At 36.9% G+C, this 16,084-nt stretch overlaps 1 protein-coding gene across 3 annotated transcripts in view; it reads right to left on the bottom strand.

Annotated features, from left to right (window-relative positions):
• uif (sushi, von Willebrand factor type A, EGF and pentraxin domain-containing protein uif) overlaps positions 1 to 16,084 on the bottom strand; it is a 72,605-nt gene that overhangs the window by 10,417 nt on the left and 46,104 nt on the right. For all 3 annotated transcript variants that reach the window (XM_076115450.1, XM_076115451.1, XM_076115449.1), the window contains exons 4-16: positions 6,296 to 6,377; positions 5,716 to 6,029; positions 4,469 to 5,590; positions 4,198 to 4,377; positions 3,852 to 4,034; positions 3,488 to 3,772; positions 3,118 to 3,395; positions 2,598 to 3,028; positions 2,193 to 2,509; positions 1,926 to 2,107; positions 959 to 1,844; positions 356 to 849; positions 60 to 273 (exon numbers count right to left, since the gene is read on the bottom strand). In XM_076115450.1, coding sequence (XP_075971565.1) covers positions 60 to 273; positions 356 to 849; positions 959 to 1,844; positions 1,926 to 2,107; positions 2,193 to 2,509; positions 2,598 to 3,028; positions 3,118 to 3,395; positions 3,488 to 3,772; positions 3,852 to 4,034; positions 4,198 to 4,377; positions 4,469 to 5,590; positions 5,716 to 6,029; positions 6,296 to 6,377 — 4,968 coding nt within the window. The remainder of the gene's footprint in view (positions 1 to 59; positions 274 to 355; positions 850 to 958; positions 1,845 to 1,925; positions 2,108 to 2,192; positions 2,510 to 2,597; positions 3,029 to 3,117; positions 3,396 to 3,487; positions 3,773 to 3,851; positions 4,035 to 4,197; positions 4,378 to 4,468; positions 5,591 to 5,715; positions 6,030 to 6,295; positions 6,378 to 16,084) is intronic.

Here is a 16,084-nt window from a genome sequence, read left to right as displayed (position 1 = left end):
TTTTTTTCACTACAAGTGCTCACAGTGGTCGGTGTCGTATATCTGCGTACTTTACTTACTTTCTGAAACACAATCAGGCACAACAGCTGAAGGTACCCATTGACGTTTGGTTTCACAAACAAACGTTTTCACCGGTTCTCCATCAGTGAACCTGAAGCCAGGGCTGCAAGTAGCTATGCATTGAATTCCTCTATCACCAGGTAAACAGTTCATCGCTCCATGTGCAGGTGGCATCAGCTCCCAATCAACACAAGGTGTTGCTTGAACGGAGACCTAAAAATTAATATTTAAATAGTTAGTTTGCTTTCGTAGTGTGCTTCAATATAACAAACACATTATGGAAATATATTCTTACTTGGAAGTTACATTGAGCACGGTTTCCATATTTGTCTGACGCGATAACAGTGACATTTTCGTAGCCGCGTATGGGTATGACAGCTCTTTCCGGAATAAACTTAAGGAAAACTTCCCCTGAAGCATCCGTTGCATTTATACGCCTCCTGGTTTCATTGAAGTTTACTGCATAACTGTCTTGTTTGTCGACCAATTCTATGACATAGCTCTGAGGGCAACTGAGCTTAGGTGGTGTGTAGTCTGGTACTGTGATGTTGACTTCGCAAATAGCAACGTTTCCATCAAAATCGAATGCAACATATCGCGCCACCATATTGTGGAATACTTGAATTGGCGTTTTGAAGTGTTGTGGTGTAACTTCTAATCTGGCTATAGCACCTGAGTTGTCAGTAGCCGTAGGTTCAGTAAAGTTCACTGGTAGTAAGCCGCCGTTGACATCCGTTTGTACAACAATTGGCTGTTGCGGACAGTTTTGGAAAACGGGAGGCTCGTTATCTGTAAAATTAGGTAAATCATGTAGAAAGTGTAGATATTAATTTGTTAATCCCCCATATATATTGTTTTTTTAGTGAATATGGTAATAAATATGTATATTTTTACTTACCAACACAAGGAGAGTATCCGTAATCATAACCTAACAAAGGTTCCGTGGCGGGCTCATCGCAACCCATGAGTTCGAATTTGAGACAAGCGTTGTCCATAAAGCTCACGATACCCAGAATTACAAATCTAGCCTGTACGTATTTAGGCAAGGTGATCATTGCAAGTTCACCGTAGTTTCCAGGATCTCTCATGGTTAGGTTGAAGTTTGGGAAGTAAACGACGTAGTTTTCATTTTCAGCTTGTTTGTAGAAGAATCTGATTTCTGTTGGTCTACCAACAATGTCAGAAGTAACAACACCCTTCACTAGGATAGCTTTGACTCTGTACACTTTGCCTAAATCGACGCTCACGTATGTGAAAGCCTCTTGTTTGCCACACCAACCGGTTACTGAATTAAGTCTGATGTTTCTAGCTTCGTAGTTGGGTCTTTCAGATGTTGCGTTTATAGCAGAGTCAGGTATTCTTCCAGAAGCCAAACCAAGAGGTTTGATAACTTTGCATTCGGGTTCGCGGATACAAGTGATAGGCCTTGGGTTAATAAGGATGTATCCTGGTCTTGAGCATCCAAATAGTACTTCCGAACTTTGTTCGTAACTTCTGGCGATCTGGTAACCATCAGCAGGTCTGCCTGGGTCTTCACACACTGGCCCCTCACATCTTAAGTCTCCGAAGTCCCAAATACCGTTTGCTTGACACCTAACAACATTATCATGTTTGCTTGTTTGACCTGCTAGTTTAAAAGTATTTTGACAACCAAAGAAGAAAGAGCTTTGGTATTTAGTATCAAGATACTGGCCATATTCCGCTCCAGGTGTTGGCATTGGAACTCCGCAGTCTTTCCTGGGACATTGAGGTTGAGCTCCCGATAGCCAGTAATCAGGTAGACCCTGCCATAGTGACAATCATTATTAGTTATGTTTTTTAAAACCCTTTTACAGATATGATATCACATTATGATTTAAACTTACCGGCTTGGGATCATAGACACACTGTCTGAATGACGATGATACTGTGTTTCTTAATTGTCTTCCAGGCGATGTGCAAGTAATAGTAACGTTGTCCCTGTATGGAACCAGTACACTCTCGGGATCGTCTCTGATTACCCTCAGGCCGTCATTCTTGTCATCAGACAGGGTCACACAACGAGCATCTATAATTATAAACAAATATTTTATTTTTGGAATAGTGTTATGATGGATTTGTGTCGGATTTATGTATTTTTTATTTCTACTTACATTGACATTCAGGTGCAGTGCCGTTCCAGGTTCCACTCGATGTACACAAGAGTGTCGAGAAACCAGACATAACAAATCCAAAATCGCATTGGAACTGAACTGTATCACCAAAGTGGTATTTGCTCTTTGTGGATAACAATTTTCCGTTTTCTGGTGGTGCGAGTGGTGGGCACATGAGAGGTACACAAGATTTGTTTTTTTGGTATGTGTCACCGTCTCTTTCTCCTGTTTCCGATGTTTCGATGGCAAAACCAGCTGTACCGTTTGATGCATAAAGTTCGTAGCCTAGGTTGCAAGCACAAGAAAAGTTTCCGGGTCTGTTGAAAAGAGACATCAGTATTAATAATGTTAAATTTGCATATATTTGGTTAATTAAGTATTGGCATTGAGTTTCCGTGTACTTACGTGTTGATACATTTTTGTTCACATCCTCCATTATTCTCACTACATTCATTGATATCTGAACAGTCTAATCTGGCACATCCCATGACTTCTAGCTTCAAGCAAGGTGCACCCACGTAGTCTTGGATTTTGAATTTGACATACTGTGCTTCGATAGGCATTGGCAAGTTTAGAACTGATAGAGTCGGCTCTAAGATACGGAACTCTACAGCTGTACCATCAGGGTTGGTGTAGTCCTTGAATACATCGGTCAAATCATTAGTATACTGAATTCGGATGGCAGATGTGAAAGCGATGTTGCCGTCCGCACGCATCACACTCATTGTCCGGAATCCTCTGATGATAGTGGGTGCTCTCAAGTCAATCAGAATCCAGTTTGCTCCAGCCTCGAGATTGTTACCACACCATCCACCACCATTGTTTAAGCGCACCATCTGTAAAACATTTAAATATTAGTACATGTTTAAACAGATAATACAAAATGCCACGAAATCAACGTATTCAAACTAATAACACTACTTACTCCTTTCGAATATCCAGTCTCAGGAGTTGAAGTTGTGATAGACTCATCAGGAATAGCTCCATTAATAAGCCCCAAGTCACCTACTGGTCTACAGTCTAAGCTTGGTGAGAAACCTGGTCTGCAGGGGCAGAAGAATCCACCCTGAGTATTTTTGCATTCAGTGGAAGCCGTGTCACATTGACTGCTGATGCACTCGTTGATATCTTCACAAGTGGGTGGATTGTCAAATTCTTGATTTGGACCACATCGTAGAACGCTTGGTCCATTGAGTTTATATCCTAAAAAGAAACAAATAAAATGTATTAAATAACCATTCTTTTGTCAAACCAATTCTTTGTTCGATATAAAATTACAATTTCAGTGCATTAACCTTTGAAACATTGTACACGAGCTTCATCCCCAAACATGTATATTCTTGTCTGGTCAACAATAAACCCGTTCTTGATTTCCGGGAACTTCGGGCATATTGCCTTGGAACAAGTGGGCACGTCTCCAGACCACGTTCCATTACTCATACAAAGTAGGACAGGTTGACCTGATCTTACATAGCCGGGTTCACATTCGTAACGCACAATTGTACCGTAGCTTCGTCCGCCTCCATTCAGTATTGTGACGTTAGCGTGAGGGACGTCCGGAAGGGCAACGCATTGTGACGCTGTAAATAAAAGTCGTTTCAGAAAACATGTTGACATTGATAGCTACTTTAACAAATTTTATTACGGTTCTTGGCTTACCCAAACAAGTAGGTGTTCTTTCCCACCGTCCATCAGACAAACAAGAAATCCTCTCGATAGGTTGTCCAGTTGGGAAAGCAAAGCCAGCGTAACATTGATAAGTTGCGACTCCGCGATAAGTGACATTTGTCGAACCGATTGAGAAACCATTATCGATTTGTGGGACTGGACCACAGTAGACCTCTAAAATTAAAAAAAAATACCATATTAATATAACACCACAACCTAATTACGTAAACAACATGATAATAAGTTAAACAATTTCATGACAACGTTTAATTTTGTTTATATTAAGAAAACAAATTGTGTCCTTTGTGAATAAACCACTCTTTAATTTATGGCTTACCTTGACAGCTGGGAATGTATGTTGTGGACCATTTTCCTCCATCTAAACATTTTGTTGTGATGCGAGATTTTCCCGTGGCGAATTCCTGTCCAATCGGACATGAGAATGTTATAACTGTTCCAAAGGCGGTATCTCTGTTTGACGCTAGAGCACCAATTCCGGAGTTTAGAGGTGGGCAATCTGAAAATAAATAGAAGAGGATTTAGTATTCGTCTCTACGATCTAAGTTGGTACGTTTACGTTCATTGTAGATGTAAAGCGAATAGCATACCTGCCGAGAACGTCGCCTTCCAACCTATTCCATTATGCAAAGCATCAGACACAAATCGTATCAACATTTCGCCACTGGAAGCAGTCAGTGTTATTCTTGGTTTCACGGTAAATCCATTCTCTGAATGTAATCGCAATCCATTCGTGCTCGCTCCGTCAAAAACTTGCACTACGTCGGTTGGGTGAATAGCGAATTCGTCGAATTTTAATGAAAGCGGTCCACCGTTTGGGTTCTTAACCCTATATAAACATTCTTGATTGTTCGGATAATTCGTTAGAGAGTAAGCTGGTGAGGTTACAGTACCATTTGATGCAATTATGGTTGCTCTGCAGCCTTGGGAATATCTCATATTAAATCCTTTTTTGGAATCACCAAGGCTCGTTCGGAAATACATGTAAAGATGGTTCGTCGTCGATATTACTACTTTTTGGTTTTCCTCTCCTGGTCCTGTTAATCTGGCTAAAACTGGGCTGGATGGCGTGTTTCCGTCCTTAATGACGATGTAATCTCTATTCATACCTAATTCCAAATCCTCAATTTCGAGTGAGACTATTCTGCCTGGTTGGGCCTCAATTATGTAAACACATTCTAATCCGCCAGGGTAGCCATTTGGATAGCCAGGAGAAGTTAACACTTGACCTTGAGGGGTAGCCCGAAGCATACCACCGCAGTTAGAAGACTCAGTTTTCCATGCTGCTCGGAAACCTTTCCTTTCTACCGAACCGTCCGTACTGAATTTAATGATCATGAAGTTCGAAGCGGATACAAAAAGTTTATTAGATAAATCTTGTTTTCCCGACAGTGTTGCTAAATTTACAGATTTATCTTCGGTCCTGCCGCCGACCAGAATTTGAACAGTGTCGAAAGACTTTTCAGTTTCAAAATCTTGGAACTGTAGAACGATATTTTGACCTTGTGGGCCCTCGAGTGTCCATTTGCATTCACCGAAAGGAGGGTATTTGTGTGGATAGTTCGGACTCTCGACTACATCTCCGCTGCTGGCCATGTAGAAGTGACATTCGGAAGCACAGTCCATTTCGTCGGAAGCATCACCACAATCGTCTTGCTTGTCGCATTTGAAGGCTGCGTTGATGCATTTTCCATTAGAACAATGGAAGGTTCCTAAAACAAAAATGAAATTGTTCGTAACTATTGTTTTAAGGTGACCTTAACACTGGATGCTTACACGCGTAATTGAGCGTGTTGTAATGTGATTGATAAACAATTGTTTATATGATGAGACTCACCGGCGGGGCAGGCGGTTGCTCGGCACATGAATGGTAGAAGTGTTTCACATGTGGTTAGCTCCCAAGACTGGCTATCAGAAGAAACATGGACGTCTACACACTCTCCGTCTTTAGGGTTCGGTTGTCTTAGGTCCCAGAAACCGGCGTACTGTGATACCAAAGCACCGGCAGCTGATTCCAGTGTGTTCGTTCTTAAGTCGTCAACCGTCGCGAGCCCAAGCCAGTAGTGGTTGTTGCTGGGACTGGCTGGTACCATGTTCGCTGTCATGTTGTTTTCGGTGTAAGTATCTACAACCATTAGTTCGCTGCCGTACCTAAAATAATAAATTAATAGGGATTTTAACAACAGTTAGAAATAGAACACATGATTTACGTATAATACACATATCTGATAATTACATTAAAAGACTTAAAGGCTTGATATTTAATTGTCAAAACATTGCAAATATGTACAAGGTAAAATGGGCATGAAGACAAACATGTGTTTATTTTTAAAAGGTAATTACAGTTTGTTATTTATTTTGCAATATCGCACAATCGACATAGATCTTTATGTTGGATTTTATTGAATGGATTTTACCTTCGACATAATTCTGCTGCTTTCTCCCACGAATGCCTGATATTGAAGAATTTGTAACAGTGTAATCCTTTTAATTCCCATCCTGAAAACAAAGAAAAAATAGTATTAAAGCAACTTCATAACTGGTTTGGAATTCTAGTTAGTTATGTGCTAAAATAATAATATGCCGAGGAAAGTTTGGTGCTTTCGTAACTGCACATATTGACTTTGTAAATTGCTTAGGCCAGTAAACGCTAAAAGATACGTCATGGGTAAAGGCTTTCTCCATTCAAAGGGCTTTTGGAGAAAGCCGACTGTTCATTTCGCCACACCCTGCCGCAAACTTTGTTAACCTTTATGTGCAGAAACTATTTGAGTATCGGGAAACAATTTCACGAAAAATTTATATTGAGTAATAAAGAAACTGCCTATTATTTGTCAGGGCTATGGGTCGTGAACGCTAAATAACTTTGAATTGCCCCGTTCAACTTACCAAACCTTCATTTTGTGGAGTAAAAGTCCGTTCCGATTGTAAAATCGAAGCGGTCTAAAGTGATTACTAATTCAGAATTAGTGACTCAACAGGTGTACTTAAGTAGCCTATGAATTTCCCAAAATTGAAGATTGGTTCCAGATTTTAGTGGTATTTGTTACGAAGTCTAAAATCAATGGAAACGAAAATGGACGCCGGTTATTTAAATTATACTACGAAATTATTACAAAAGTAGGTAAGTAACTATAAGACAGTAGTTGCTATTTAACCATCTGTAAATTGTACTCTGTACCAACTTTACTCGACTGCACCTCATAAGTATGCAAAAATGTTTAGAGTTCCAGTCTTGTTCCAATATTGAAATGATTTCAATTTTGTGGAAATACTTGGTAATAAAACGTCTTCTTCATAATACTATTAGTATTCTACTAGACGCTTGCCTGCCATATAATACATATTTTATGTACAACTTGTATGTATTCTGTTTTCGTATGTGTCGGTTTGTTGACATGCCTTGAAGCCTTTGTTAAGATATGTACAAACTTAAGGTAATGGACATGAAAGCAAGCTCACGTTTGTAAAGCTTACTGGCTTTGTATAAAGTCTTACATCTACAATGGTTTGTAACTCCGAATCTGTTATATGAATTTCATTAAATGTTGTTACCAAAAACATTTCAATAAATCTCCAAACTGTAATTCAAAGGATTGCAATTAACAGCTGGAATTTAGTAATAGATTTGGATGCTATTCGGGTTAAACATAACCTAGAATATCTAGATTTGTTACAGTTGAAGTAAAAAAAAAAAACATTTAATGGTAATAAAACGTTAAAACATGGCGCAGTGTTTATTTATTATGATGTTAAAAATATTATTATGAACACATTATTGATTTTCGAGATTCGCTCTCATTACTGAGTTGTTTTATTTGCAAGCTTTGATTTGCTTTTGTGATGTTTTCTGGGATAAAATACTATTATATCATACTCACAGCTGTATACAGGTGTAATGTATCGGAACAGACAAAAACTGTATATTCATCAAACTTATGTAACCAGTAGCTGCTACTGGTAAAGTTATTTTTAATGATTCATTGAAAATTGACACCTGGCTTTTTAGCAATTACGTAATTTTAGACATTATAAGATAATTGAATTCTTCTATATAATTACATCATTTTGCAGTCAATCATTTTGTAATTTACGATTTATAATAGTTTATAATGTGTTTGCAAATTTTGTCATTTACGCATTGGTGACTTCATCGTGACACAGGCAGCGGAAAAAATCTTAACATCAATCAATCTGAGCTTAACATTGCATATTCATACATAAGTAGATGAACCTAATAACTTTTATACAGTCTAAGATCGGAGTCAAATACCTTACAAAGAAGGGTCATTGTCTCTTCTGTTATTCCAACATCAGTAACAAAGCTCAACATGAACAGTCAGTTTTCATTCAATATCCGCGCATTAACGTACAAGATAAAAAAGTAAATAGGCATAAATAGAGCGTGCGTTGACGAGCGATCGCGAAGACTCGCACGCTTCACCGGGCTCGCAACACGATGCAATGTGTTTGACCCACTTAGCTAGTTATGTTACTGCAGAAATGCAACTGCAAAAATACATATATTGTGCGGTATTCGTATTAGTGATACGTGTATTCTTATATTTTACAGATAAAATAATTAATTGCTTTATCAAGAATATTGTGAATAACAGCATTGACTGAATTTCTCATGCCAAGATTTTTCATTACGAAAATATTCATTTTTTTCTCTTTTTTAGGTTTAGGTAAACAAACAACATCATATTTTGGTTTTTAAAAAATAACGAGTCATCATTTATTAGTGTGGCTGACGAGGTGTAGTACCTTTTCAATTTAGGATCATACTGTAGAGAAGAACTGTATTTTTATACATTTTATAAAAGTTTCAAGCGCGATGTAACGATGATAACAAATAAACGGAGCAGTACCCACAAAGCGCGAACTGTACTAGCGCTTGACTGGTTTTTATGGTTATGTTTTTGGGTGAATTGTATCCGCGAATCCGTACATGCAATTTCACAACAAATTGGCCAGGAGGAAGTAGATTTCGGTAAACCAATAACACCAATTTTCTTGATACAGAATGAATATTCATCGTAGTTGCAAAAATAACAGGTTTTTGTTCTATTGATGCGCGATTCCGGATGTGAACCATACGGTATTTGATCAATTACACGTAGACGTTCAGATTTAGTATAAGAAATATTACACAGTATGTAACGTAATGATCGAACATCCACAATTTACGGTGCTTTGATTAGTCGTAGTCTCTCGCACGTTACTAATATTACTCACATGAAAGTATTGATGAGAACTATGAAGTCTATGAACAAATACGTACATTGTTAATTGTATAGGATTTATGAGCGACATACATAATATGTGCATGTCGTTGGATTTCATTAAATGGTATAAACATGAATGTTCGATGCGCCATTGATTCTGTGGCTTACTGTGCATCTAAATTTTATTACTCAATATTGAACAGACCGATATTGCTAGACACATTTCTTGTTTTGTGTGAGCTCATACAATAGTATCTACGTGTTTGTATTCTATATACCAAGCTGTTTCAGATGCAAAAACAACCTGTTTTAGCATATAAAGCGTCTGTCTATATCTTTCGCATACAGAATGTTTTTCTACACGATGTCTTCGTGTACTTAATCAAAATACTTTTTATCTTGTCAGGTCCTCAAGTGGGGTTATTATGTACATTATATTTATTATCAAAGTGAGTTTCTCACATATTAACATAAGCTAGAGGTAGATAGGTAATGGATCTTCATCGGAAACCGCATTCAGTTCCCATGTCGACAGACTCGGATGACTAGCTTTGTAACTGTTCAATATCGACGTACAAATGTAGCTTCTACGCGTCGGGTTCATCTCATTTCGGTAATTTTCTCACTGGGTGACTAATCGGTTAGAGAAAGTTGCGAATTTAATCGATTACGCACATATTATCGATTGTCAGGTATTAGGTATGCTAGTGAGGTTCGTGTACGTGTGTATTCGAAAGGAGTTACGACATCAATGCAATTGAAAAGTTTTAATTATTTATTTAATTAAATTTAAATAGAAACTTAAACATCACGACCATGACAACATTTTAAAATTTTTTGTAGTACACCGTTTTGTATGTGTCTTTCTGCTCATTATTGTCTTTAGATGCTCAGTCAATTCACTAAAAATGTATTTCTTTTACAGAGAAACCCAGAGGGGACTTGGTTTATCCACTTGTATGTACCAATCGGTGGCGTAGAAGACGACAAGTACAGTTAATCTAAATACGAACAAACATAATTTCGATTACCAAACAATGTGTTAATGTAGGAGGTTATTAGCGCATAAACAAAGCATTTTGCAATCTGATGTATTAGACAAAGGAACAACCGAAACCCACGTTTTCCATTTACGGATAGTAAACAGGCGTCAATAAGGCGTGGACTAAACGGGACGGGAGCAATGTCGACCGCTCGCCGACACGGTGTCTGCCGATCAATTGTGTCGAGTGCCTCTTAGAAGGCGAACCTGAAACCTTTGAAGGATATACGGATATGCCACTGCACCGGAGATTGACTTACTGCATCTAGATTATGTAGGCGTCACTACTCTGTCATAGGTTATGGCCAATAATTCATAGCTAAAACGCCTTGCGCTGTCATCTGACAAGAAGAATCGATGTCTTGAGAATTCACTGCCTTTGTACTATGAGCGATTGAAAACGTATTCTTTGAAATATTTTCTAAGAATTTTGAAGCTTCACTTATTCAGTGTGATGAGCTATGCCCTTATTCTCTCATTCTGAGAAAAGATCCGCGTTCAATGTTGAAATGGTAGAGAAATGGTGCGATGACCAAAAGTAATCATATTAATATGCTTCATTCAGTTTAGACAGAAACGAAGATTGAGATTATAGATGTTTAGTTTGAGGCGTTATGTTTCTATTGTTATCGAACATTAAAATCTAATCGTATAGTTGTATTAATCGTGGGAAATGCAACAGTGCGCAACGAGGTCAAACTTATGTAGCATTTTTAAATAACACTTGTCATATATTTTTATCCTGATCTCTGCTTTTTTAAATATAATAGTGGTTTTAATATCACAGTAACATTGAAAAAATATAGTTATTCTTATTTTAAACAAATTTTACAGTATTTTTATATGACCTGTCTTTATTAAATATAGAACCTATTTAGGAATATTTTGTTAAATTAAGTAGCTATACACGGAAACCTGAAGTGATATAATTGAGTAGACGTTTTAAGTGATTAAAAAAACAATGCAACAAGCGTAGCATGACAGTGAGTTCTCCTTTCAAAAGGGGTCTACATCCGGTACTAGAATAAAGCGATCATCGACTTTGACTAAAAACCTCTTTACCTGACTCACGCGGAAAACCGATCAGTTTTCTAAGCTTAGTATTCAAGCTTTGATATATTCACATATCAAAAGTCATCAGTGAGTCACGTTCGTGTTATGTATGATCGAGGTGGCGCCTTTCACTCATTACAAATGTGAGCCTTCAAGGCTGCCCGTTTGCCGCTCAATTGGCTTTACCGGCACAAAGCCTGCATTGTCTCGTTAGATAAAAAGTCAATGATATTTTGTCGCAATAGTCGAAGTTTGAAGCCTGTGAATGAGTTAGAAATTTGTAAGTTTTTTATGTTTATTTATCAACGTTTTCTAAGTCTGGGTGGCTTTTCTTCGAATAGTACGAGTGCTTAAAGTACTTTATGTACATGGCCGTGCATGTATTAAATGCTAGTCTAATTGACTTATTCTGTGTCAAAAATTAAGTTTTATTAGCTGATCATTGTTTTTTAAACTTGTTTTGATAAGGTAAGTAAAGAACGTTAACTGTAGTGTCAATTTTAATAAGAACACGTAGTTAAATATCCGTAGGACATATCGGACAATCAAGCAGTAGTCAGTACAACGATGCAGGCAACCATCAAGTGCGCCTTACTAAACAACTGACCCAGATTGTGATGCTCCAAATGTCGTAGAGATGCGTGCCAAGTTTAGAATAAACTTAATAACCGTACTTGATGCAACATCATGTGACAACCGTGACAGAATAAAACGACTGTAATAGGCAGCTCGGTTTTTCTTGAACGAATATTTTTGCTGTAGTTTTTTTTCTTTGGTTTTAATTTAATAAACCAGTTGGTAGTCACTAAAAATAATAGGATTGCGTTAAACGCTTCTAATCGTTATTTTGATCCCTATAGGTGAGCGAAATATGCAACCATATTTTAATTACCAGCGATTTTTAATAATCTTATGATTTAATACCAATAATGTTCCGGAACACCAATCAAATAACACACAACACATTTTTTTGCAATAACTAACAAATAAACGATAAAAAGCTTTTTTATGACCAAAATAACACATTATACAAATTATACGCGGAAGAATTTGAGGTCACTTTACTTAACTCATGATGTAACAAAACATATTTAAGCTACGATTTGACGAACAAACAAAAGAATTGGCAGCATTCAACATAGACAGCATTAAAATGTTTGTCGTTTTAAATAAAAGCTGTACAAACTCGAAGATTTTCCCTTCAATATGAATTACATGCAATCAGGCTACAGCGGTATCTGGTTAATCTTGTAAGATTGGTTATTAAGGTAGGTAGTTGCGGTCGTGATTAGCCCAGTTATACTCCAGGACTAACGGTACGCCTTGATACACCTAGTATAGAAAACTAGGAGCCGCAATTACTATAGATCGATAACGCAGCATTCATTCGAGATACGGGGAAAATTTATATTTGACGACTACGTTTTACTTTAATGATGTTTACTTAGTTTTCTATCATTAACATCACGTGTTTAGAACTTTGAGTAACGTAACCTTAACATATACTGATGATGGACTACATCAATTGCTAACATTCAGAATAATTAAGCCCACGTTTGACCGTGTGAACTCCGCGTTGTATATCTCGAAATCACAAATGATCAACAAAATTTGCACATATTTTAAACAATTAAGTGGGCATCTTAGTCGTGAGGATGTTGTCGTAACTAATAACGATGCAGTTGATGACTGCAATAAAAATACTTTGGAGAATACAAGGGCAACATCTGACAAGATTGTGATGATTATGATTTCTACAGAACAATTTTTTAAACGATTCTCATGTCATATTTTTAATTACCGCTGTTAATTAAATAGAGTGAGGGAAGCCATCGACACAGTAGCGACTAGAACTGCCAAGGTAATGTGTCCAAGTCAGGAAGTGTGACCAAAGATAAATGGCGACGGGTTGCCACTGGTGATTCCTTTTTCGGAATCAAATTATACCGTGATTGGCAAACCCCGCCTACCGTTTCGGAATCTCATTCGCTTTATTGCAATGTAACGCTGTTTTGAATCCCTTGAATCCTGAAAAGACTCGGATTAGAAAAGGACACTACACACGTTTGAGTGAAATAAAAAGTGGGGTAGATTTAAATTTTTAACGGGTAAACTTTATCTTTCTTTGTGATGTTCTCAGGAAAAGACAAAGACATACCATACAATTGCTTCATAAAAGCAATTAATTATAACCTGTCTCCCTCTATAATTAATGCGTTCATTACATGACCTATAGTTTAAACGTTCTCATAATATTCTTCGTTTCACATAGGAGGCGTTTATTTTTATAAAAATAACAGTAAAAAGCAGGACCAATACTGTCCCAATAAACAAAGTCGTAAGCCTCTCGTGACGTGTAAATCTGTAAAGAGTGCACAAGAGCGCGCCCTGTCCGTTGCATTTATCTTGGAGCTTCATAACTTGCCTCCGTCGGTGAAAGCGATGGAATTCCTGCCTGTTATTGGACAATAGCCTCGTCTGTTTGCTTAACATTTCGAGTCCATTTTCTTCGCTCATCCACTACGGTATTTGCTTCGTCATATTTGTAATCAAAGTCTATTTTTTTCATTACATTTCATAAAATTACAAAAATAAAAGCTTTCTATTGCTATCAGCAATGGTTCTGTATATGCCATTAAAAGAAAATGGGAGCTCTGTTCTTCACAAGCACAATTACCCATAAGAATATACTGTAGGAGAAACTGCGTTTAATTTCTAAGCAATAAAATGCAGCTATATGTTACAGCAGGTCAACTCCGCGGGATGTTGAACGTTAGCGTGCTTGTAACATTGCTCAATGATACCAACCTAGCTTAAACTATACGTGTGTCGACATCATATTGCACATTGTGTGATTGCTTTTAATGTTGTATACCGAATAACGTTTTATTTACGTAGGCAAAGGTCAATTTTTATTCATTTTTGGAATATTAGTCTCTATGGATAGATTATAAAGGCTGATTGTGCTATTGAATGGCTAGTTTCTACTATTTTATTGTTATGTCGGTTGATTAACTGAATATGTTTATTATGAGTTTCATATTATATTAACGTGTGATACTTTTGCTATATGTACAAGAATAAAAAGTCAGAGAACTCATTGTTTCAAAAGATGTTTAACTTTACATTAAAACAAATGGCATTCGAGTCATTAGGTAGCATACCTACTTATTAAGATTTATGTTTGCTCACATGTAGAGTTAATGATCATAAAATAACTAACAATTATTTGCTTCAACTAAAGTAAAAACATTCTATAATCACCAGAAAGAATCAACATCTTTTTACAGCGAAAGTTTTAAAGCCTTTCAAAGAATCGAAGTGCTATACCAGTAGATTTGCACGACTACTAATTTGTATGCAAATACTTAACTACAACTGTAACAAACATTAAGGAGCAATATAACAGAACATTCACTACCTTAACTGTTCATTTCAGTACCATCTTATCCTAAGTCTAACTCGAATTACTTAACACTATTCCAACAGACACTCAATTCCATCTAAAGGATATTAACTGTAATACATAGTATATTAGACTCTAGCTCTATTACTCTAAGCGCAATAGGAGCGCCTTTTAAGTGTTCCTGTTTCACAGGTATACAAGCAGTATTAACATTAATGTGCTTTGACTGTATAAGCCATAGACGGTCCCATTGACAGAAGCAAAGCAAACAAGATTATCCTCTAATTGAGATTGCATATTACGTTCGTACCTGCAGCGTAGATCAATCGGATTACTCAATTTTTATCTCCGAGATTAAACTCTCTGAAAAGCAATTTTGTGAAACTTTGTCCACTATTGTACTCTTTGAAACATCGTGTTGAAAAAATAAGACAAACAGTTCAAATAAAAAGTACATAAAAATAATGTTTTCGTTTTGATTACTTTTTAATTATGAACACATTAAACCTGATCGCTATTAATGGATTTCGTTATTATCTTAATTTTATTTTGATTCTAGAGCGTGCTAATTACGAGATCTTTAATATGGTTCAGTCATTTATAGTAAGTGTTACCTACTTAGTTTTTTGTATATTCACATATTATAGCACAAACAGCTTTGAGCAAATCAAATAGAAGATCCGTTGCCTGTCTATCAAACCTTAGATATAGGAGCTAGATTACACTCGTACAATAGAGTTTCTTCTAATTAAATTACGTCATATTTACTCTTTGCGTGTAAACCAAGCGCCTTGACTGAATATATGAAGAATATAATGAGCTGGTGTCAAATGAGCTCCACTGGGCCGAGGTCAGGCGGCTACAGCCATTTTGTAAGCACTTATAGCTTGTGACCGTCCTTATACGTAGATGAACGCGTTGCATGTTCATTTCATTGCCGATTGTCGTATTATTTAAATTACGTTATTAAGAATTCTACTGCATTGATTAAAATGCAGTTTTCATTGATACTGTATTTCGTAAGACAAGTCATCTTTTCCACCAATATAGACGTAATTACTAAACGTCGGAGTACTGAATCAAATTTGTAATGATCGATCTTTGGTGTCTGCTTACTCCTATGAGCAAAAATACGTTTTTTACGTAAGTTTGAGTATTGAATTTAAAATACTAAATCTAAAACTAGTACCGCAAAAAAAATTACGCACCAACATTACATACCTTTAAATTATCGTTTCCGTCAGCTCACCTCTGACATACAACCTTAATACAAAAGGGAGAACAATATAATTTATGCAGATATGTTGTCGACCTCTGTAATTGCGAGTGGGCGTACAACATTTTGTACCACACCGATCGAATGTGTTGGTTTAAAGATTCCTTCATTTAAATAAGTTAATAGACTCAGTGGGGTATTAAATACTAGTGGCGCAACAATTTAACTGTAATAACGGCACATTTGCCTCGGAACAATGTT

Source organism: Anticarsia gemmatalis, chromosome 6, assembly GCF_050436995.1.
Source record: "Anticarsia gemmatalis isolate Benzon Research Colony breed Stoneville strain chromosome 6, ilAntGemm2 primary, whole genome shotgun sequence".
Taxonomy (NCBI): domain Eukaryota; kingdom Metazoa; phylum Arthropoda; class Insecta; order Lepidoptera; family Erebidae; genus Anticarsia; species Anticarsia gemmatalis.
The sequence above is the reverse complement of the archived record's forward strand: the minus strand, read 5'-3'. Positions and strand labels throughout refer to the sequence as shown.